The following is a 24,977-nucleotide window of genomic DNA, read 5'->3' on the forward strand; positions in this document are numbered from 1 at the left end:
CAGAAAAGTTGTGAAATAGAGTTGTTGAAGAAATAGGGTTGTTAGGTGTCAGAAATTGTAGTTTGGGGCAGCACTGGGGTAGCACTTGTGAGTTTAAAGTAGGACTACAACCTGAGAGACATCTTACATTTTCTTCAGCATGTCTGTCTATAGGGTCTAACTTCGGGAGCACTCTTTCAAATCTTGTACTTGTCAGACAAGTACAAACTAGAGTGAAATTAATTGTAAGTGGAAATATTGCCCAACGTGGCATTCACTAGAAGTTATGGAAGTGAGCATGAAATCTTTTATCCAATCTAACAGATGAAACAGTACCTCAGAGTTTCTTAAACTGGAGCCATGATAAATAACCCCAGTCAAATCTGCAATCAAAGCACCACCTGTGGGCCCTTTAGCACAGCAGTTTGTGGTGACCTGAAAACCATTGCCATAATTACTACAAACTAAATTGGGAGTTGTGTGATATTCATCCATTGCCATTTGGAACTTATATTGCTCCATTTAGGGTAATTTTGACACATGCCTTATTAGCACTTTTTAACATTTTATAACATTTTCTTTTTATAAACAAGAAAAGCAAACTTTTTTTTTAATTCAGGAATTATTGGGAAGTACCAACTCCAACTCCTTAGTAGTCACTCACATAGGGATATCACCACTTTTATGGATACATAGATTCTTGACTTTTTATTTCTGCTTAGCTAATTTAAGTATATAACTGACAATGTTAGGTTCACAGTTTGTCTAGATGTGTGATTTCATCAATGTAAGGGGTTCCCAGTAAGGAAAGTCTCTCAACCAAATCATATCAGCAATTGTTCTATTCCTTAAAATCTTTAACTTAAGCTAATTAATTGTTCTATAGTTTAAGAGATGCCTGGGACAATGAGAGGTTGAGGGACTTGGGTAGAATCAAAAGAGCCAATTTGAAGCTGGGCCTTGAAACAAGCCTTTTTTTGACTTGAGCCAACTTTCCAGCTGCAAAACACTACCTCTATCATGCAAATAGGAGCTCAATTTCTGATTGAAAAGTATAATCAGCAATATTGTGATGCTCAAATGAAGTGATGGATAATAACACTTTGAAACCTTAAGGTATTAAATTAATGCTAGTTTGACTCCATCATCATCATCTTTGTCATGATCTTTTTCCCTTTTCAGTTTCCTTTTGTGTATTGTCTTCCCCTATCATATCATAAACTCTTCTAGAACAAAGATTGTCTTTTTTTTCAAATCTGTATCCTGAGCACCTGCCATATCATAATAAATGTTAATTATATCATTTCAGTACCCCCACTGAACTCAAGCCAAAGATATATATCTATATCTATATATATCTATATCTATATCTATATATGAGAGAGAGCAATACAGGAGTATGATGGTAAAAGCCCAAGTGCTCTCTGGGAAAAAAGTGTGCATCTACTTTTAAATTAAATATGCAATGCTAAAACTTTCTTAAATCTAGGCATTTAACAAAACAATAAATCAAGCCTTGATTTGTAGCAATTCTGAGAAAATGCTCAACTAAAATTTAAGTTAAAGTTAACTTTACTATGACTTTCAGTTGGTTTCTCCAATCTCCTAAATATACTAATCTACATATGATAGCAACCTAATAGATTTGATGAGCCATCTGATTTACAAGGATTTACATTAATATTTATATATTGAAGGCCATCCTGTCTCAGTTTCAAATGATAAACTCTAGTGTCATCTTTCTGAGTATACTATTATCAAGTATAAATCTGAAAAGATCTTGAAATATTCAGGATAGAATTTTCTATTTGGAAATTAATTTTTAAAAGGTTTTATTCTTTCTTCTTAAAAAATTAAGTCTATTTTGGGAAAACATTAATTTAATATCTCAAGGTCCTTTTGGCTATGCAGTCTACTCTATCTCTCCAGGTTTAGAAATATTGGATTCCCACTTTTTCAACCTACATGAGAAATAAAGTAACAAAAACTTAACCTAAGTATGGGGTAAATGTATTTGTATATGTAATCTAATAAAAACTGTTAGTCCAAGACAAATTAGGCCACTTCATTTTTTCCCTTTTAAGGTTAAATGTCTCTATTTTCCATCACCAAAAAAAGAATGAATTATCTTGATTATAAGAATATTCTGACTATGCCTCCTATTTTTCTATGTATTTGGTCCAATGAATATACAGTAGAAGCCACCATGTAGTCTTCTTCATATAATCTACAAAAATAAGAAAACTTTGGATCTAACTTGTAAGTAGATGAATGTAAAAGAAATTCATGAGTTTATTAATATATGCAGTGCCTTACATAGAGTAGATGCTTATTAAATGCTTGTTGCCTTAACTGTATCCACAGATTGGACTCAGTTCAGAAAGGAAAAGTGGGAAATGGGCCATTTTAATTTTCAAGAGGGAGAAAATATTCTTGGACAATTTTATGGGAAAACAGAAGAGGGAAAGGAATAACTTTCCAACAAACTGATAAGAGAAGATAATGTTATCTCTGGGAGAGTGTAATGACCAGACATAATATGAGAGTAATGAAGTTGTCTTCTGGTAATGAGAAAAAAAACAACTGGTCACAAGGGCAATTCTGTGAATGTTTTATTTAACTGCTGACAGGTTTGTTCAAGAGACGTTGAGTGTATCATCATGATGCTTATTTGATCCATGGTAGCTAAGTACCTATGCATGTTCTGCTAAGTAACTTCCTACATACTCCGGCCTAAATGACCTGTTGATATTGGGTGCATGTGTATATGAAAAAATAAACGAATGGTCTACCTTGCCGAGGATTGTGTGTGGGTGTAAAACATAGCACTTTAAACACAAATCTATGAAGTGCAAACTTTAAATGGTGCACAGATGACTCAGAAGTTTCAGAATGTGTAAATACAGTGTACAACCTTAACTCACCACGTCACTGGAAGTTCACCCACAATCAAATTAGCTTGGGTTGGATGACCAGATTGTTTGGGTTACCAGGAAACACTATGAAGTTGCTGATGAGAAAAACTTCTGGGTTCATACTTTATATATGGGCGAATGGCACTAAGATGTCACTTTTTTAGGTCTGAGGAGGAATTTTATAGTAACATATATATAATATTATTACAATAACTTTATAATAACTTATAAAAATCTTTATGATAATATAGAACTGATATCATTTCCCTGATGCAGGGTTTCTAGTTCTATGAAAAAAGCTGCATCATTAGAAAATTTGAAGGGTCAATTGTGTTTTGAAAATGAAGAGCATATTTGCTCATTTAAAAATGAGTCAGAACTTCAGAAGGTCTTATTCTGGGTAGACTGTACCAATTTAAAGAAAGAAATCATCTGTTCTATCATGCAATAAGTTGTTTTTAGATATTTACTGAAGCATGAAAACCTACCAAGTACAAAGGCAGCAATGGCTGGAAGATGCAGCCCCTTAACAGAAATTCTTCATACATGGATATTGAACTTAAAGTGAAGGTTCATAGGATCATTGTCTTCCAGTTGGATCATGCTGATGCAACCACTTCACTTTAATGGCTCAGAAGGGTTAAATAACTAAGGGACTGAAAATTCAGAGGCTCTTTCTAAAATTTAGCACCCTCTCTACTGCCCCATACTAAACTCTTTAACATGTTCCTTAAACACATGAACTGAGCAAGAAGAGGAAAAAAAATTTTAAATGCAAATGCAACCAAATGTCTTAATTCTTGGTTAAAGGAAGTGTTGATTTGTCATGTTATAAGATACCTTCAATGTTTAGGGGTGAACATTCTGAATGTATATTATCTATTTAAAACTTGTTCTCAGTCCAGCACCCCTTCTTTTGGGTGGGTGGAGAGGCAAGAAGCAATCTGGATCAAGTGACTTGCCCAGGGTCACACTGCTAGTGTCTGATATCTAAGGTCTGATTTGAACTTAGGTCTTTCTGACTCCAGGGACAATCCTAACTGCTCCTGCCTGCCTTCTTTTAAAGACCAGGAAAGAGTAAGCAAAAAGACTAAGGGAAAATAAGAGGATTTAAATGTTTTGTTACTCCATACAACCAAGAAAAGGTTCAGACTGAAGCAAAATCTTTAAAATTCTTAAGTTTTGCCTCTTTCCTGTGAAGTGGTAGCAATCTTATAAATCTACTAAATCATTATTATTTTTTTTTTTAGTTTTTTGCAAGGCAAATGGGGTTAAGTGGCTTGCCCAAGGCCACACAGCTAGGTAATTATTAAGTGTCTGAGACCAGATTTGAACCCAGGTACTCTTGACTCCAGAGCTGGTGCTTTATCCACCACACCACCTAGCCACCCAAACTACTAAATTATTAACTGGTAAAAGGTTTGGTTTTAAAAATTAATACATTAAAAAAACTTTTGGAAAAGTGTTCTACTTTTTGACACTTCAAAAAAATTCAGTAATAATGAAGGTAGTTTTAATCAGATGCCCATAAGTTGATAAAGTTTAAATGAAACAGATTTCCTAAATTTCTCACATGCACAGGTGGGACATACCCTGATCTTTAGTTAAGCGGCAGCTACCAACTTTGGTCATATGCTTCAAGCTGTTGTAAATACCAAATGTTTGCCAAATCCTTGCTAACTTTAGCTATTTCCTACTTAATGAATCTGTATCCTTTAGAGAACAGGGCTGCCTAGTTCGTTCCAAGAGTACTTTAATGGAATGATTCACTTCTGAAGACCTAGATGTAGTATTTAAATAAAATCATGTCCAAAATCAGTCTAGCAAAAAAAATACTCAACAGAATTTACTGAGTACCCATGGTCAGCAAAGGCCTATACTAGGAGATAAAAAGCCTATTGAGTTTTTTTTAAGGAATCAAATCTCTAGATATTAAGAAACTTACAGATGTTATATAGATAACTAAAAGTTAGAAAGGCCATGTGGTGAAAAATAATCAATTAATCTTAAAAGGTAGAAATATATGAAATGCTAAAAACTTGTTTTAAACTCCCACAAGAAGCAAATGGCTCCTAGCCATCCTCATTCTTTTCATCAGTGGACAGGCTCAATCAATCACAGAGCTACAAACTTCACGTGGTAAATACAATGGGGCACTAATCTTGTTGAACCATGATATCAAAACCCATTAGAATTTGTTTGGAGGAAATATTCTAAAACATAGTGAACTTGTTAAGACAACTGAATCATACTTACAGTTCAAATAAAAATATATATTATATGCTTTAATGTATAGCAAATTTAATACATTAGTGTTTACAAAATAAAAACTATATTTTACTGAAATTTTTCTTGTGATATGTTCCCCTCATAGTAATCGAAAGATCAGCAAATGATACTAACCAATCAAACATATCTATGTAATTCAAAGATGAAATCGTTTGGTCCATGCACATTTTTTGGTCACAGGCACTGTGACAAATAATAGAGGGAAGATTACTACATCTTTAAAAAAAATCTGCTGCTTATTGTCTATAAACTTGAACATTAATATTCAGATTTTTTTTTTGTAACCTCACAAAATCTCTCAAAACATTAGAATAAGTGAAACGTTTCATGAAACTACTCAGATACTAACCAGTGCTATGGCTAATATTAAAAACTGAAGAAATATTCTATTTAAATCCTACTTGTACTATTATTTCCACAAACGGTGAACAAAGACAACTACATCTTCAACCTCAAACTAGCAACAAAGTTGATGCACACATAAAAAGCTTGGCCAATGGTCAAAACACTACATACAGTACAATGAACCATTTGGGGAGGGAAAAACCACCTTTTAATAATAAAAAAGTTGTTGACTGGTGTTTCCACTAGAAAGCTGTTCCACAAATCAAAAGTAATAGAACAATTATACACATTTACAGTGATCAGGGACTACAGTGCAGACACCTCATTTAACACTAGGCTGACAAATTTTAGTATGACATACATGATGCTTAATTGATACATATCTACAATGCAGGATTAAACTAGACAAAAACAGTCTATTTCCATGGTGCATGCCATGTTCTCAACCAAAGGACTGAATCACTAAGGAACAAATATGGAGATCTGTCTACTCCCCATGTCCCTGTTACTGCCTCTCAAACCAACAGGGAAAATAAATTTTGATAAAAGCCCCATTTACATTTTATCATGGGAGAAGGATTCAAATGTGAAATTCTTATTAAGTAGATAGGTAGATGTATGATCTTAGCATGTGAATATGTATATATGTCACATTAAACAGTGGAAATTAAAAACAGAAAAAAATTTAAGCCATTATTACTTTCAGGGGGGGAAAAAGCAATTGGAAGAAAGATGTACCAAAAATTAAATTGCTAAATAAATAACAAATACAGGTACCCACTAAAAGCACATCTAGTAAAGAATGTCTGCACAGTGTCTCCAGTGATTGGTTAAAAACATAGCATCATTTGGGCAGGAGGGCACCTCCTATTGGCATCTAGTATTTCACATCCACCTCTGCAGGTGGAGAAAGATTTCAAAATACAGAGGAAAGTTGTTTCAGCAATGGTATGTGGATCTGGCCATTATCATCTTCTGGATGAATTCCTTCTGTGATTCCCATTATTAATGAAACCAGGCCATTTGCATTTCAGCCTACCTATCTCAAGTATTCTCTCCAATGAAGATTGTCTATTCTTTATTTTTAATGCCTTCATGGTTATGTTATGCAAAGGCCAATGTTATAGGTCATGTCCATACGGCAGCCACCATATTGATATTCCTGGCTTTTCCCTAGTATTTGATTAATATTTAAAAGTACACTGATGAAACCAGTAAAATGACATTACATTAATAAATGTCATATATATATATACATATATATCTCTAAAACAAGCTCAGCTTTATCAAAGGTAATAATAGCCATTCAAACTTACTTCATTAAAATATGAAGTGTTTGTTTTCTATTTTCCCAAATAAAGTAAACTTGCTGTTTACCTGTTACTTTAATTATTTTTCCTATAATCTCATAGATTTCTAAATTCTGATGTATAACAATCATATTTATGCTAGATACGTTTAAAGTAGACATTGAAATTTCAAGTAAAATAAACTGTATCCACATCTACTGGACTGAATACATGTCTCAACACCTAGATTTTACTTTTATAAGTTATACAAATACATTTTACATTCTTAAATAATGGATGCCTACAATATTAATTTGTAAGCTTCCCCACATAATGAAACACCTTATACAGGAATGTGTATTTACCGATATTACTGTTCTAAATTGTGATGTTTTTTCTATCCCTTCCCCCCCCCACCCTCCCCACTCAGTTTCCACAGACTAATGTACCAGTCCTTAAGCTTTGGCTATGAAATCTGTTTGACTTGAATGAGGCAACATTGGTTATTAAGGCTTGTTTTTGTATTGTAGCTTTATCCTCAGATTTGATGCCATTTTTTTCCAAGGTACAGTGGGAGAATCATGGCTATCTTGTATCTTCAGGCTCTGTTTTTATGACTTTCCTTTCTAAGTTAAAAGCTGAGTGAGGAAAATCTTTTAAAATCCCGAGGTTTTCTGTATCAAAATGGAAACAAAGAAAGATGTTATAAGAATACAAATATTTTAGGAAAGAATACAAATGCTTATACTGGGATTGTCATAAAAAACACAATTTAATAACAGTTGTTGACATGGCAAGTTAAAGTTATAATGGGTCATTGCTTTTGGTCAAATCTAACACCCTAATTCTACAAAAGTGGAAACTGAGGACCAAAAAGATTAAGTGGCTTTGCCTAAGGTTATCAAAATAAAAAGGAGCCAAGGTGGAATCTCACACAAAATTCTTTATTCTCAAATTTAGCCTGCCTCTCACATTTGATATATTATTCCACAGGTGCATTATCAGCAGCTGCAGGGCTAGGTATCCCCATTTTACAAATGAGGAACTGAGGCTCAGAAAATTAAGTAATTTGCCCAAGGCTACAAAAGTAATGAATTCAAGAGGCAGCATTTGAACCTAGGTTAGCTGGACTCCCTTCAAAATTCTACCCAATTCATCATGTTGTCCTCTAACTCATAGTCTCTTTCACTTATCTAATGGGCTAGTTTCTTTTAAAAAAAAACCCATAAGATATGGGGGGGCAGCTAGGTAGCTCGGTGGAAAGAGCACCAGCCTTGGAATCAGGGGGACCTAAGTTTAAATCAGGCCTCAGACACTTAATAACTGCCTAGCTGTGTGACCTTGGGCAAGTCACTTAAGCCCACTGACTTAAATAAATAATTCTTTTTAAATACAAGATATAAAACTGAATAGTAAAACACAATTCCAAAAAATTTCTGATCAAGAAAGAACTATGAAGTCTACAGATCAAAGCATACCATTTTCACTTTTTCCTTGTTTTTATTTTTCCTTTCTCCTATTTTCACCTTTTATTCTGATTCTTCTTTCATAAAATGTCTAATGTGAAAATATATTTAATATGCTTGTACATGTATAGACTATTGTATCAGATTGTTTGCTGTCTTGGGGAAGAAAGTAGGATGGAGAAAAATTTAGAACTTAAAATCTTACAAAATGAATGTTGAAAATTATCTTTACATGTAATTAGAAAAGAAAATAATTTTAAGGAAAAACATATGGGAAAAATTGAAAATAATATAAGAAAACCTTTTGCCCAATGAAGCACCAGAATGTTTAAAAGATTTTACTAAATATATAACATGAAGGTGGAGATCTAGAACAAAGGAATGAGGCCTCTACTTCCTTTATAATTAAAAAGTAAACTGAACAATGAAGCATTCTATGGAAAAATATACATAATGTATGTATATAAATACATACATACATATATACATATATATAAATAATCCACTTCGAATTTTATGCAAAGATAAAATGAAATAGAAATCCTAGAATAAAGTAGTAGCTACCCTAAAATCATAGAACTCATTTTATAGTTTCCTAGAATATTCATGGGCTCCCCAACCAGTCTATAACTCCTTTGCTTTGTGCTGTATCAACCCCTTTGTACAATTATATCTATGCAACAAAAACAGAAGTATGTATCCATATGGATACAAGATATACCTAACCAAAGATATGTTAAGTGCTTCTATTTAGAAAACTTTTCACAGAATGGAAATTAGGGCAAAATGGAAAATAAAGAGGAGGAGGAGGAGGAGGAGGAGGACTTTTAAAGAAAAAAATATCATTTTAAAATATGATGGAATTCATGAGGGTAACCAAATGAGAGTTTTAATCTCCCCCAACTTCCTTATGGCAATCCCAGGCACTTATCAAATGGTGACTTGCTTCCCTCCACCCCCCCCCAAAAAAAAAACAAGAAAAAATTATGATCAGAAATCCCAGCAAACAGAATTAATTAGGATTTTTCTTCTTATCAACATCTGCTTACAGTACCGCGAAACTTAACAACGAATTGGTTTTTTTTTTTAGGTTTTTGCAAGGCAAATGGGGTTAAGTGGCTTGCCCAAGGCCCACACAGCTAGGTAATTATTAAGTGTCTGAGACTGGATTTGAACCCAGGTACTCCTGATTCCAGGGCCAGTGCTTTATCCACTGTACCACCTAGCCACCCCTACAACGAACCTCTTAAGAGAGGTAATATCAGTTACCACTAGCACAACATACAGGTTTACTTACTTTAGGGAAGATGTATATTTCTGACAAGTTAGGCATAACTCTTAATTTTTTATCATCTTAAGTATATTCCCATACCCTCATTAAATCACACTGCATATGCTATGTTATGACTTTTCTGAACCTCAGTTTCCTCATCTGTGACCTAAAATTCAATCTGCAATTTAACTAGCTATTTTCTCTTTTTTCTGTCAGATCTTCAAATAGCAGTAGTTAGAACAACTATTTATTATAGCTATTTTAAGTATCTATTTCCCCTCACTAAATAGTAAATAAAGTCTGATATATAAACAAAGTATATAAGCATTAATCAGCAGTTGCTAATTAAATAAATTTTGGTACTATAAATATCCCATTTCCAATAATCTGCTTGGGAAGTTTAAATTTTTCCATACTGAGTTTTCTTAACATATAGACACACATATGTACGTATAATCAATTCCATATCACTTAAAAGTCCTGATCCACATAACTAGAATTTTTGACTGGTTCTATGATTTTATCAATATAGGGAGCTCTAGACTAACAACTCCCTCTCAATGAAATTCTGCACTATTTTAGCAATTGAGCATATTAGATAGTCACCAGGGGCTCTGAGAGTTTAAAGTGATTTTCCTCATTGCCAGCAAACCTATGAGACAGGTCTTTGATACCAAGCTTTTTGATTCAAGGACCAGTTCTCCATCTACTATTGTCTCCAAAGATATAACATTAAAAATAATGAAATCAGTGGTTAATTTATGCAAGAATATAGTCATCACCAGTTGCACCAACCCAAAAAACTATAAAACTGTCATGCCCAAAGTCTTGTTTCTGCTCTATATATGCCCTTAATTTGGAAACACTAATATGCAATGATGTTTTATTATACTAGACAGACTTCCAGAAAAAAATACCTAGCAAAAAAAAAATCAAGTGATATTTTGAGGCACAATTCTGGTTATGGTGTTTTTAAAAGCAAGAACTTAGAGATAAGTGATGTTATTTCACACCACATAGTGTGTTTTTTTTACCTGATGACTGTGACTTGGCCTCATTACTGGAATAAAGTCTGCTCAGCTCCCCATCCATCACAAAATGTGGAGGCTGTCTATTTTGTAAACTGGACATTCGAAGATTCAAGGGTCTTTCTCCTACTGAAAAAAACAAAAACAAAAACAAAATACATTAGAAATTATATTGGACAAAACCAGAATTCTTTACATTAAAAAAAAGTTCTAAGAATGAGAAGAAATCAAGGGGAAGCCAGGTGATATAGTGGATAGAGCACTGGCCTTGGAGTCAAGAGGACCTGAGTTCAAATACAGCCTCAGACACTTAATAACTGCCTAGTTGTGTGACCTTAGGCAAGTCACTTAACACCATTGCCTAAAATAAATAACAATTATAAATAAATAAATAATTAAAAAAAAAACTTTTAAAAAGATGAGAAGAAATGTTTAGAGCTATAATAGTTTTAGTTTGTTAAAGATAAAAGTAGCACCAGAAACTTTTTGATAGTAACTTGACTTTATTTGCCTCAGTTTTTTATCTGTAAAATGAACTAGAGAAGGAAACAGCAAGTCACTGTAATAGCTTATGACACAACTGAAACAAATGAACAACAATCCAATATCATCATCATCATCATCATCATCATCATAATCATCAACATCATTATCATCATCATCATCACCATCACCATGGAAAAGTGAGGAAACAGGTCCACATAAATTAAGTGACTTAATCTCCAACTCTTTTCACTTGACTGTCCTGCTTCCTTTTGCATGATTTTACTAAATTTTGAGAAGTACAATTCTTTTCCATCTATTACAAATTATTAGATTTTTAAGAAAGTCAAAAATGGATATAAATTATGATTCCTACATAATCTTTATTCTCACTTCATATAAATAAAAAGATTTTTGACTTAAGGCATTTTCTTGCTATGACTCTTCTTAGAAAGGTGTCCTAATTTTCAGTGTACTGCTTCAAAATACTGAACGTGACTTCAAGCTAAATTCAGTTTTACAAAAAATATCAGTATGTTACAGAGAGAGACCATAATGTGCATAAGAAAATGAGAGTCTAAAGATATGATTGAAAAATAATACATTCCTTGGGGCGGCTAGGTGGTTGGGCTAGGTGGCTCAGTGCGGCCCTGAAGTCAGGAGTACCCGAGTTCAAATGTGACCTCAGACACTTAATAATTGCCTAGTTGTGTGGCCTTGGGCAAGCCATTTAACTCCATTTGCCTTGCAAAAACCTAAAAAAAGGAAAAAAGAAAAATAATACATTCCAAACGCCCAAAGGGCAACAAAAATGTGCATACCCTTTGATCCAGCAATACCACTACTGGGTCTATACAATGAAGAGAGGATGAAAAAAGGTAAAAACATCACCTGTACAAAAATATTCATAGCAGCCCTGTTCATGGTGGCAAAGAATTGGAAATCAAGTAAATGTCCTTCAATTGGTGAATGGCTTAGCAAACTGTGGCACATGTATGTCATGGAACACTATTGTTCTATTAGAAACCAGGAGGGGGGTGCAGCTAGGTGGCACAGTGGATAAAGCACTGGCCCTGGAGTCAGGAGTACCCGAGTTCAAATTTGGCCTCAGACACTTAATAATTACTTAGCTGTGTGGCCTTGGGCAAACCACTTAACCCCATGGCCTTGCAAAAAAATAAAATAAAATAAAATTTAAAAACCAGGAGGGACGGGAATTCAGGGAAACCTGGAAGGATTTGCAAGAACTGATGCTGAGTGAGATGAGCAGAACCAGAAAAACATTGTACACCCTCATGGGGGTGATGATCAACCTTGATGGACTCGCTCATTTCATCAGTGCAACAATCAGGCACAATTTTGGGCTGTCTGTAATGGAGAATACCATTTGTATCCAGAGAAAGAACTGTGGAGTTTGAACAAAGACAAAAGACTATTACCTTTAATTTAGGGGAAAAAAATGTATGTAATTTTGCTATCTCTTATACATTATTTTTCTTCCTTAAGGATATGAGTTCTCTCTCATCGCATTAAACTTAGATTAATGTATAGCATGGAAACAATGGAAAGACTAACAGACTGTCTTCTGTGGGGGGTGGGGGGAGAGAAGCAAGATTAGGGGAAATATTGTAAAACTCAAAATAAATAAAATCTTTCTTAAAAAATACATTCCAAATTATATACTCCATAAATCAAAACACATTTGCAATCCCTAATACAATTTTTCTTTACTGATTTTTTCTTCCAGTAGTACCAACAGACTACCCATGAAAACTGAAGCTTTTTTTAAGCCTCTGAATAGATGCTTTACATCAGCAATGAAAGTTCTTTCCCACACTATTCCTTAACCTCATTATAAAAAGGATTCTTTTCATTTAGCTACACATGACCTCCACATGCTGCTATCCTTTCTTCTGGGATTCCCTCTCTGAATATACTAAGTTGAAGTTAAATAAGTATGGTTAATTTAGGTCGACTCATTTATTTTAAAAGCAACCCTGTTAGATATAAAATAGTTCTCAAGGAAAATAATTTTGGTTACAATCACTGAAATATTCAGATTTCTGACATTATACCAATTCCTACATTTACAATTCCTCATAAATCTTCCTTCATTACACATTTGTTAATATTAAACCCATGACAGAAAAGAGAAGTACAGTGAAACTTCAGTGAAAACCATTTTGCAATTTACAAGAAATAAAAAAGAATTTCTTTCCTTACACTTCTAATGCTCAAACCCTCTTCCTACAATACAATGTGGGTTTTTTCTTAGTTGGAAATGCTTCTTACTGGATTAAAATGACAACTATGATAGATGAAAGTATAGCACTGATAAATTCAAAGAGATGACAGTAGCTCTCGATCTTCAGGGGGAAAGGACAGGAAAAAAACATAGTACAAAAAACATAACAGACATGAGACACTTTTCCTTAGGAGTCGTTCTCTCCCAGCTCCCCTACTTTATAACCCATCCTCATCCCCCCAAATTCCACACATTAGTTTCTTTTTGAGAAAAAGAAAAAAAATGTCTAAGTCCTACTCTGATGCCTTATTCTTTCAGGCCGGCCTGGCCACAGAGTGAAAATTTTTCCTAAACACAGACAATGCTGATGACCTTTTATGAGGTCTAATGGGGTTATGATCATATCACTGAAGGGAGTGTCTCTACAGATGAAATCAGGACTCTTAAAAATATAAAGTAGTATACAACACAGATCATGTTTTCAGAGGACTAGCAATTTTATGTGTGCAACTGAAAAAAAACTAATTTGTCTTTTTTCACTTGTCCATTCTGATGGACAGTTTATACTGCTTTGAAAACAGCCACCATACTTCCTAAGAAACTAAATACTGACACCCAACAGGTTTCATTTTGCTGGGATTTTTTTTTTAAGTTTAAGTAATATTGTCCTTTGATCCTTCTTTAAAAAAATGGCATTCACTCTGCTCAACAAATCTTTGGGGGTGAGGCACCTAGGTGGCACAGCAGATAGAGCACTGGCCTGGAGTCAGGAGGAACTGAGTTCAAATGTGACTCACATTTAATAATTGCCTAGCTGTGTGACCTTAGGCAAGTCACTTAACCCTATTGCCTTAAATTTTAAAAAAGAGGACCCGAGTTCATATCTAGTCTCAGACAGCAGCTGTATGACCCTGGGCAAGTCACTCCCTGATTGCCTCAAAAAAAAAAAAAGATCTTTGAGGGAAGCAAGTCATCTCATTTATTCTTCTTCCATCAAGCCTCCCTTTCCCACCCACATCTGTTATAAGATCTATGTCAATCATGTGTCAGATAAAGTTGGAGAAAATCAAAGGAAAAATAAAGAAAATTTTCATTTCAAAAGATAACTAAACCCTAAAAACCTAAATTTTATAAAGCAGATTTTTCTTTGTCCTTGTAAAACTAGAACAATTTATGAAAAATAAATCTCTAAGACACCATTTGGAAAATAATACAAACAAAAATAATGTTCCTGTCTGCTTATCTTTGAAATTCATAATTAGTTCTGGCTGTAATATCATGGCAGGGCAGCAACTCTACCTTGTCCATCAGAATTATCTCCTATTAAGCCATTTGGACTGTGCTCTTCTGAGCTCTGCCGGTAAAGCCCTGCAGACAATCGTCTTTCCGCATGTTGTAGTCTCTCATAACCAGCTTGAGAGCAAAGGAACTCCATCTGTTTTGCCATCACCTTTTCAGGCTGCTAATAAAGCAAAAATAAAATCAGTGACTAAAACTGTCTAGATCAGACTCTTGAAAGGTTTGAAGGTGCCAATTTAAGACTCCAAAGCAAATATATTTTGCATTCATTAAAATAAGTTCACACTTTCATATATCATACACACACTCCATAAATATGCATGCATGCCTATATTCTCATGCTACAACACCAAATGGATTTTTGGCAATCAAGTTCTCTTCTAAGGTCTATAAAAAGAGTTCCTCTTTCAACTGAAAATCAAAAGGTCTTGGAGATTGCAGTACAAGATACTTAGCCCCCTTTAAAGACTCTTTTCCTAAGAAATCTAAATGAAACAGCAGCATCTGTTAGGAGCTTCTTCCAACATAGAGGGCGATATCCTAACATTCTTATTTTGGAATACTACACAGATTCTGAAAATAGAGGAGGACATTATGGCTGTAGAGAGAAAAGGTGTAAAACTTCCATCTACAAAAATCAGCCCAATTTACCCCTCACAGAAACGAAACAATCCAGAATGACACTGAACAACTTCCACACTGCAAGAGGATATTTAATTTTCTTTATGGAGCAGAGCAAGACTGAAGCATTTTCCAAAAAATTAATAATAGTTTCAATCTAAAGAGCATTTTGCAGTTTACAAAGTGCTTGAAGTCTATCTCACTGGATCCTCATAACCAGTTAATCAAGTCAAGTAGGCAGCACAAAATTTCTGTATTGAAGAGAATGCTTTGCACAATATCTAGGACATAGTAGGCATTCAATAAGTGTTTTTGCTGAATTGAATTGTTAAATTCAGAGAGATTAAATTATTTACCCCAAGTCAAACAGTTTGAGATAGCAGAGCTGGGTGTCAAACCTAAAACCTCTGATTTCAAAATCTTCCAAAACTTCCTGGTTCCTATATATCAGGGTACATATAGTTAATATTGATAGTTTATACAATCTTTTCAGATTGTATACTTCTCATCTCTTCTTCCTGCATTGTCATAATAAAAACAGGCTGAACATCATGAATTATGTTCCAAGTGGTTTATCTCTGATGTTTTTCTGGGGAGAAAACATTAAAATAAACCTAATAGGAATTAACCAAAGATACTGAAATTAAATGAAACAATGGTGTGTGCTATTTGAAATGATATACTGAGTAATGAAATAAAAAAAAATCAATATGCTAAGTATAAAAAGAATCCTTGGAAACTCCATTTGTCAATGCAAACTGCAACTTGTCAATGACAGTGAGATAGTGTGGTATAGTGGAAAGAGCTTTGGTTTTGGAATCAGAGACTCTGGGTTCTATCTCTGTCACTTACCACCTAGATGACCCTGGACAAGGGACTTTTACCTCTCAGAGCTTCAATTTCCTCATCTGTAAAATAAGGAAATTAGTCTAGACTACCTCTAATATCTTTTTCATTTCCATATCTATGAGCCTAGAAAACAGTTTGAGGCACAAGCAGTTAAACAATTTGGCTAGGTCATATAAATGAGTAAAAATTTGACTCTAGGTCTCCAAGCCCAGCACTCCATCCACTTTGCCACACAGACTAAAAAACAACCTTGTAAAGTTATAGGTACATATTTCAGTACTTGTTCATCAATTAACATCAGTTTAAATTTAAAGGTAAGGTCATGGCATTGACTATAAAATTTACAATATTTAAAATAATCCAATTACTGTGCTTTGTTTTTAAGTTTTGGTGCATTACACAGCTAACAGTAGCTTGATTCTTTTGGAGTCTTTCTTCAGCCTCAAATCTTCAGAACTACAAAGAATGTTTAAGTAGGACCAGATTAGATTCAGTTCATAAATTTAACCAAGCTAAAAAGGAAGTGATTCCTATCTTGTTTATACAGCTGTGGATCAGGGTAAACTTTAGAAGCAACCAAAAATCATGTCAGTCATCAGAACTTTAAAACCAAAATTAACCAATGCAGTCATTTATTTTTTAACTAATCATCATTTCTGAGGAATGAAAAGTCGATGATTACCAAACGGGGGGGGGGGGGGGGGGGGGGGTGGTTCCATTACCTGGGAATTAAGAGCTGCAAATTCTTCACCTTTAGCTTTGGCCAGTGCTATCTGAACTTTTACAGCATCCTGCTGGAAAAGGCTCTGCACTGTATCCTGGAAATCTGGGAAGCCGTCCTATTACCCAAAAACAAACAAAGTTAACAGCATGCTTCATCTTTTCCCTGAAAATATCTTCGGGCTGTTCACAGAAATTCATTCATTAACTTCTTATTTTTCTCATCTTAGTTCACAGATTGAACTAAGTATGGGGCACAATGAGTTTAAGTGAATTTCTAAAGGTTTTAAAGTTTCAGTAGCAACTTAAAAGAGACAATAGAATAAGTTAACAATGGGGTTTAAGTATCAGAAAGGTATTTTAAAGATTAGGCATATTCTAATAGATACCATTATCAAAGTGACATCCAGGAGAAACCTACAAGAATAATTAATTAATTTGCCTTGATCTTCTAGGTGTTACAGTGGAGTTTAGCAATAATGTAGGAATAATATATATATACATATATATATATATATATATATATATATATATATATATATATATATATATAATGGATGTGATTGAAGCCAAAGTAAATAGTAAATAAATGAATAGTAGGGAAGCATTGTGGTACAATAGAAAGACTGCTAGATATGGAGTCAGAAAACTTGGATTCAAATTTCACCTCTATCACTTACTACCTGGAGAACCTTGGTTAATTGACTTAACCTTTTGAATTCTAAGTTTCATTATCTGCAAAGCAAAGAGGTTGAACTAGATAACCTCTATGATCCCTTCTAGGTGAAAAATAAATTCCCAAATAACTCATCATTACTAAGAATTCTGAGAAAAAGGAAACAAGAAAATTTCCAAAAAATATTGGCAACCAAGGGATGGACATCTCAAAATGCACAGGAATTAGCTATGGAGAAAACATTAAAATAAACATATCAAGATCAGATGTGCCAATGACAATAATACCAGGAGATTAGTCATGTGGATTCTAGTCCAAACACAATTATAGTAAATGAGTAAAACATTAAATTCTTTTTTTGGTTTTCACAACTATAAAATCCAGTGATACTAGCCTTCTCACTGCTCCTCAAATACAACACCATCTCCCATCTCCAGGCCTTTTCAATGCCCCCCCCCCCAAGTTTGGAATTCTCTCCCTCTTCATCTCTCCCTCCTGTCCTCCTTGTCTTTTTTCAATACTTAGCTCAAATTCTACTTTCTGCAGGAGGCCTTTTCTGGTATATTTCCCTCCCCAATTTTGTATATATGTAGCTGTTTACATATTGTCTTCTTCATTACTTAAGGGAAGGGAGTCCAGCATTTCTTTTCTTTTCTTTTTTTTTTTTTAAGGTTTTTGCAAGGCAAATGGGCTTCAGTGGCTTGCCCAAGGCCACACAGCTAGGTAATTATTAAGTGTCTGAGACTGGATTTGAACCCAGGTACTCCTGACTCCAAGGCCGGTGCTTTATCCACTGTGCCACCTAGCCACCCCTAGCATTTCTTTTTAATTCCCATACTGTTTGTGTTCAGTTGTGACCCTATTTGGATTTTTTTTTTTGCAAAGATACTGTGATGATTTGCCATTCCCTTCTTCAGCTCTTTTTAAAGATGAAGAAACTGAGGCAAATGGGGTTAAAAGATTTAACCTAGTGACTCAGTGTCTGGAACCAGATTTGAACTCGGGTCTTCCTGACTCCAGTGCCACTTGTTTCATAGTAAGTATTTAATAAATAATGATCAACTAACTGACTCTAAAATAATTCACTATCCCTAACTTTCCCGGGCTGCTGGAAGGACTAAATGAAAATAATTATTAGAGTATTAGGCAATGTTAAAATTATCTTTCAGATAAAATATGATGTTATCATTATCATTACTGTCCTTTGCAACCCTTGCCTTTCCCCTCTCAGATATCATTAGCACATTTGCCTTCACCTTTTATCTCTTCCCACTGCAACAATCCTTTTATTCTTCTCTAATCTTTGCACTCTAATTGTTGTTCTAAACCTCTTCTTTCCTCAAGCTTCCCACACCACCCAATTCCTGTTCCTGCTTATGAGAACCAGAAAAACAGAAGCCATCTGCCGTATCTCTTTCCCCCCCTACTCTACATCTCAAACACCTTGACATCATCTCTTATCCTTTCTTCCTTTATTCTACTCTCTTAAAGAGAGGTAGGTCTTCTCTTTACCAAGGTCAACCCTTCTAACTTTTACCCTTCATCACATTTTCTTCCATTTCCTCTGCTAGTCTACCCCTTCAAAATTTTCTCTTGTCTTTGATCACTCCCTTTTTCCTGGTTCCTTCCTTGTCCCCTAACCTTAAATATTGTCATTTAACCCTACTATCAAAACCATTGCTTTATATTATTATTCTTCTCTTTCACAGTCAAACTCTTAGAAAATGTTGTCTCTTCTCACTATCTCCACTTTCTTCTCAAACTTTTAGAATCTTGCTTTCTGACCTTACTGTTTAACTAAAACCATTTTCTCCAAAATAACCAGTGATGTCCTTTAACTGCCAATACCAATGTCCTCTTCTTAGTACTCATCTTTCTTGACCTCACTGAAGCATTTGATACCGTTGACTATTCTCTTCATGGGTGATTTCTCTTTGCTTTCCTACTAACTATCTGCCCATCCCTCAGTCCCCTTTGAATCATCCTCCAAATCCTACCTTCTAACTATGGGTGAATCCCAAGACTCTCTTGCTATTCTACATAAACAGAATTCCATTTCCTTGCTTCATTCAAAGTTCAGCCTATAAGTTACCTTTTGCTAATGTTCCCTCACAAAATTTTCACAAATGAGGAAACTGATGCTGATAAAGGTTAAAAGACTTGCCTAGGGGCATAAAGTTATTAAGTGACTATGGTAGGGTCTTCCTTACTCTAGATCCAATGTTCTACATACCATACCACACTGCTTTTGAAGGAAAATTTTATATAGGTGTAAATGTTATTTCCCTGATAGAACAAAAGCTCCTTGAGGGCAGAGACTCTTTGGTATTTGTCTTTGAATTTCCAATACCTATTACAGTATCTACTAAATAGTAAGCAATAAATATTTTTGAGTTATTTTTCTTAGAAGATAGAACCACTTCAGGGTTTTGGTAATGGGGATGCCACTACAGCATCCACATGTGAAATGTATTAGAAAAGAGAGTTTATGAATAGTACATCACTTCACACTTGCCTTCAAAAGGAAAAAAAATTAATCGGCAAATGATATACACATAGTAATGAGTCTGTTTGCCAAGACCACCATCACATATATTTCTGTCACTGTGTTTTCTCTAGCTTTCTGTATTATTTAAGATTCCATTAGTAGAAGAGCTATGTAGGTTGGGCAGCTGTCACTCGGGGAAAAAAAAGGATTAAAATATCCAAGACTATATGGCTCTAGAAATGAAGGGGTGAAGATGCCATAAGAATCTAGGCTCTTTCAGTTTGCATCTCCAATGTTGAGCATATCATTTATTTATCAGTTGTTTTTTCCTTGCTTCTCCCTGCCCCCTCACCTCCACTCCCCTTCCACTAGCCCCCATCATCAACTATATTAAATTACAGGCAATTTGTTTTGGTGCCATATTCAAGGTTTTTGCAATTAATCATACTGCTCCCTTGCTAAAATGACTTCAGGTCCTGGGAAAATAAAAGCAATGGGGTGAGATGCCTGTTCATGACCTAATTACTCTTCTCCCACTGGTTTCCAACACCATTCCTCCTCCTTTCTTTTCCCAAACATCAGCACAAAGCCCAAGTTACTTCTAGGCTGCCGCTCAGTGGCCTCTAAAATGGCTTCTCAGAGCAGATGCTTTCAGCCCCACAAGTCCTATCCTTTTTTCTACTCACACTTTCTATATGAATAGCAGATTGTAGTGCTTCTGTTCTGATCCAGAGGGGGAAAAATCCACATCAGATTATACTGGTTTTCTCTTTCAACAAGCTTAGTGACAGCGTAGGTGGATGCACTGCACCCTCTTCCCTCCCCCCACACAACTGGAACTGTTTGCAGATGTTTCCTGAGTCTTTCTTCTTCAAGCCTCAATTTCCCCAGGGGGTACCCCCCCATTCCCTGTGCCCACTGAAGCTCTTTTAAAACTTCTTTGTCTTTGAATCTCTGGCTCCCTGGTCTCTATTAACTATCATTACTTCTTTTTATCTGTTATCTCTGATTGCTTTCCATTACGAGCCCACATAGAACCCAGGGTGTTAGCACCTCCCATCTCTCTGGTCCCAGCTGCCAGTAATTTATGTAAAAGAAGAAACATGAAATTTGATCTTGAACAAGAAAGCTACTTTTTTCCAACCCTGGGATTCATAGCCATATTCTCATTCACTTGCATTCTCATGCACATCTTTTTCTGGTCTAAGAAACAACTAATGGACCTAATAGCAAGGCTTCTTCATGGAACAGTGTCTTCTGAGGGAAAAAGACTAGATGTCATTTGTTTTTACCTACTTCCTTTAGAAAGAAAATATGAAACAAAAAAAAATAAAGAAAAATATACGAGACCTGAATGCCTTACCTCTCGATTTTTCTTCTTTACCTTATTTTCTGGATTTCTTTCACATATATTTGCCTCTCAGACTGCCTACTTACTCATTCTAGACAAACAAAGGGGTACAATAGATATTTGAATTTCAAAAGATAACCTGCTAAACTTGGCGACATTTTATAAATTATTTTCACTTTGTGTTCCTAAATGGAGGAGTTTCTAGTCAGATAGGAGGCAATCATCCCTAGATAATAAACTACCATTTATTTTTTTTTCTTTTTCTCTAAACCTACCAGTCTTCTTGGATGAAGCTTGTCAAACTTCTGTATATATGCTTTAACAAAATGTGCTGGTGAAGGGAAAAATGGAAATATATGTGCCCAGGAAGGTGATCTTCTGCAAACAGAAGTTTTTAATACATTCTGATTAAATAGCAAGTTATCACATTTATTTTCTGCTACCACAAAACTATATTCTGAATCTCCAATGAAAAAGACAACAGCACTAATTTCCAAAATTGGTAGAACAGGGGCAGCTAGGTGGCATAGTGGATAGAGTACTGGCCCTGGAGTCAGGAGAACCTGAGTTCCTATCAGACCTCAGACACTTAATAATTGCCTAACTCTGTGACCTTGGGCAAGTCACTTAAACCCATTGCAGTAAATAAATTTTTTTTAATTAAAAAAACTGGTAGAACCATCTTTACTTAAGTCTTGTTTTCAGCAGCAGTCAAATAAACCAATCATGGTATCTGAGTTACTTATTCTTCCAGTCAAGACAGGGCAGTGATGCCTTACTAAAAGAAAGCACATTGTTGGAAAGGAGCAGAAGTCAGAAATATGATGAACCTGATATTAAACTTTACTTAAAATTCTGCCCAATAGGTTCTAAGGAAAAGGAAGAAAGAATATCATGGTATTCCCTAATCCATTCTCTTGATTATATACTTCTACACGAACCTCTCCTAATTCTTGGTCTTGATTAGAGACATAATTTAAAAATTTTTTTTTTGTGAATTTTAATGACTATCATGCCTTGCACAATGAGTTGAATACAACAATAGATGATAATCCTTATGTTTTTATACTGACTCAATATGCAAATATATATATATATATACACACATATATATATAAATAACAGCTAACCATTAGCAATGAAAAACATGCCTAGTTAAAATAAAAAAGGAAAGGTTAGACCAAACCCTAAATAGATTTACAGAGAAAAGTGGATCCAATACAGTAAATTCAATCAAACTCAAGAATTAGAAAAATGTATCATCCGTTCACTAAGAAACATTACTATCAAGCATGTTTTAATGATTTGGAATACTTCTCCCTCTCCACATTTATAATTTCCATTCTGCAATGACATTCTATTTTGCCATCTTATTCATGAAAATTTCTATTCATGTTTATTTGTAATAATACTGAAGATGAATAAACTCTGTAAATTATCAATGTCAGCTACCAAATATATTCAATGAAAAACTTCAAATTTAACATCAATAAGAAAAAACATATTCATCAAACTTCATACCAAAACTTCTTAACTTTTTAGTGACATGAACCCCTTTGGCAGTCTAGCAAACTCTTTGGACATCTTATTGGAATAATTTGCTTAAATTCTTATTTGAAGGAAATATTCAACTTTAATTAGAGACTAGGGAAAACATATATATTTTTTCCTATCTCAGTTTAGGGACCCCATGAATTCTACATATAGACTCTTTGGGGAAGTAATCTATGAACCTCAGCTGAAGAACTGCTATCTATATTGAAGGGGTTAATTATCCATCCATCCATCCATCCATCCATCCATCCATCCATCCATCCATCCATCCATCCATCCATCCATCTAATTATCTCTCTCTCTAGCACCCCTTAGGGATTTAATTCCTCCAAACTAAGTAGAGAGGAAAATCCTACTCTTAAAAACCTCCTCAACATCAGCATCTAGGTTATGAGATGGTTTAATACCTCTAGTTTTCCAAGAAAATGAAACAGTTCATGAAAGGAAACAAAAATGGATTTTTTTAAAAGAAAGAACAAGTCAAAATATAAGTTATGAGTCTTGCAAAAAAAAGTCACTTTCACAAATTCTTGATTTCCAAAACTTTTTATAACGGGGAAATAAAGGGCTACCACATGGCAAATAATTCATGTGACTCACAAAGTTCATCAAGACTGACTACTGAAGTGATGTCAATAATGAAATAATGACTTGGGTCTTTATGACAAATCAGAAAGCAATCTGAATGGTAATGGCTGTGTCAATGATAGTCCAATGATAAGTAAGGTTAGAACTTTCCTTGTTTCTATTACCTGACGTATTTTTTTCACTTGAGCCTCATAGTGTTCCCTTCTTCAAACCCATCAAATGGGACAAAATCTTCATAGTTTTTCTTCTATTTGTTGACCTTCCAAACTTTTCTATCTCCATGACTTTATTCCAGCTATTCCCAAAACCCTATTCAATTCAATTCAACTAATATTTATTGTACATTACTACTTGCAAGGAACTGTACTGGTGTCCAAGTAAACAATCATAAAAGTAACAATCTTTTCCTTCAAGGAGTTTATAATCTACTGGAATTTCTAGAATACCTTTCCTTGTACCTCTGAACCTATATAATTTCTACTTATCCTAAAAAGCCCAACTAAAATGCCACCAACTTAAGGAAGTCTTCCCTTCCTGACTCCTCACTGATAATGGACATTTCCCTAGCCCCTACTCTGGACCTCCCAAATCATTTTTGTTTGAACCCCTTAGAATACTTACAAAGCAGTTAAAGGGGACCATGACCAGTACATGACTCTAAATCTAGTCTGGTATTGTCAATCAAATGCTTATCCTTGGCTATCAGGCACTCTCTGCAACATCAGAGGGCATTCTATAGGGAAACCACCAAGCTCCTCAACCTCCCATCCTGCCCCTATAACTCTGCCTATAAACCAGGTAAGTAAAATTTACATCAGTATGTCAGAGACACTACTAGTATTGTTATATATATTATTCTGTTCCTTAGTTCAACCTCTGTTTATCCTCCCCTTCCTACCCTCACGAGTTCCTTCTTTGTACTACAAGAATTCAATTTAACCCAATTAATACATAAAAAGACTCATAAAACTTGGTGGCCCATGCCGTGAAATCAACTTTTTAAGAAACCTTTTCACACTTTAGTAAATAAACCTTAGACCGGTTTATGTGTACGTGTTGTATCTTCCTACTGCACTGTAGACTCCATTTGAGGAAGTATGGTGCCATATCTTAAATTTGTATCTTGACCCAGCAGCTACCACAGATCTCTGCATCTAAAACGTGATAATGTTGATCTGACCTGAGCTCAAACATTCTATCATATCTTAGCATCTTCTATATGTAATAACATAGAAAAGACCTCAAAAAAATAGCACCCTTAGCCAGGAGCTAACACTAACTTCTTAAGGCTTGGGTTTGCCTTAAAACAGGCAGTTTATCGATACATAATTTTTGAAAATAGTGATCTTGAAACCATTCTTAAGTTTTGAGGGCCCTAAGAGAGGGAAGTATATTTGTCTTTATAAATCCCCACCTGACCATCTGCAGGACAAAAAACAAGAAGTATACTGTTATTACAGCTACACTTACCCCCCAATGCAGGTCTCAGCTTCACTTTTTGGACCTAAGAACTGGAATT

General features: G+C 34.8%; 1 protein-coding gene across 5 annotated transcripts in view; it reads right to left on the minus strand.

The window, feature by feature from the left end:
• Window positions 1-5,719: 5,719 nt before the first annotated feature.
• Window positions 5,720-24,977, minus strand: part of NAB1 (NGFI-A binding protein 1) — a 52,287-nt gene continuing 33,029 nt past the window's right edge. For 2 of the 5 annotated variants that reach the window (XM_074215489.1, XM_074215490.1), the window contains exons 5-8: window positions 16,804-16,920; window positions 14,612-14,774; window positions 10,591-10,713; window positions 5,720-7,491 (exon numbers count right to left, since the gene is read on the minus strand). In XM_074215489.1, the coding sequence (XP_074071590.1) occupies window positions 7,403-7,491; window positions 10,591-10,713; window positions 14,612-14,774; window positions 16,804-16,920 (492 nt within the window). In that variant the 3' untranslated portion in view covers window positions 5,720-7,402. The remainder of the gene's footprint in view (window positions 7,492-10,590; window positions 10,714-14,611; window positions 14,775-16,803; window positions 16,921-24,977) is intronic. The other 3 variants (XM_074215488.1, XM_074215487.1, XM_074215486.1) reach the window with 3 other exon arrangements.

The sequence above is a fragment of the Macrotis lagotis genome, chromosome 1, assembly GCF_037893015.1.
Source record: "Macrotis lagotis isolate mMagLag1 chromosome 1, bilby.v1.9.chrom.fasta, whole genome shotgun sequence".
NCBI lineage: Eukaryota > Metazoa > Chordata > Mammalia > Peramelemorphia > Peramelidae > Macrotis > Macrotis lagotis.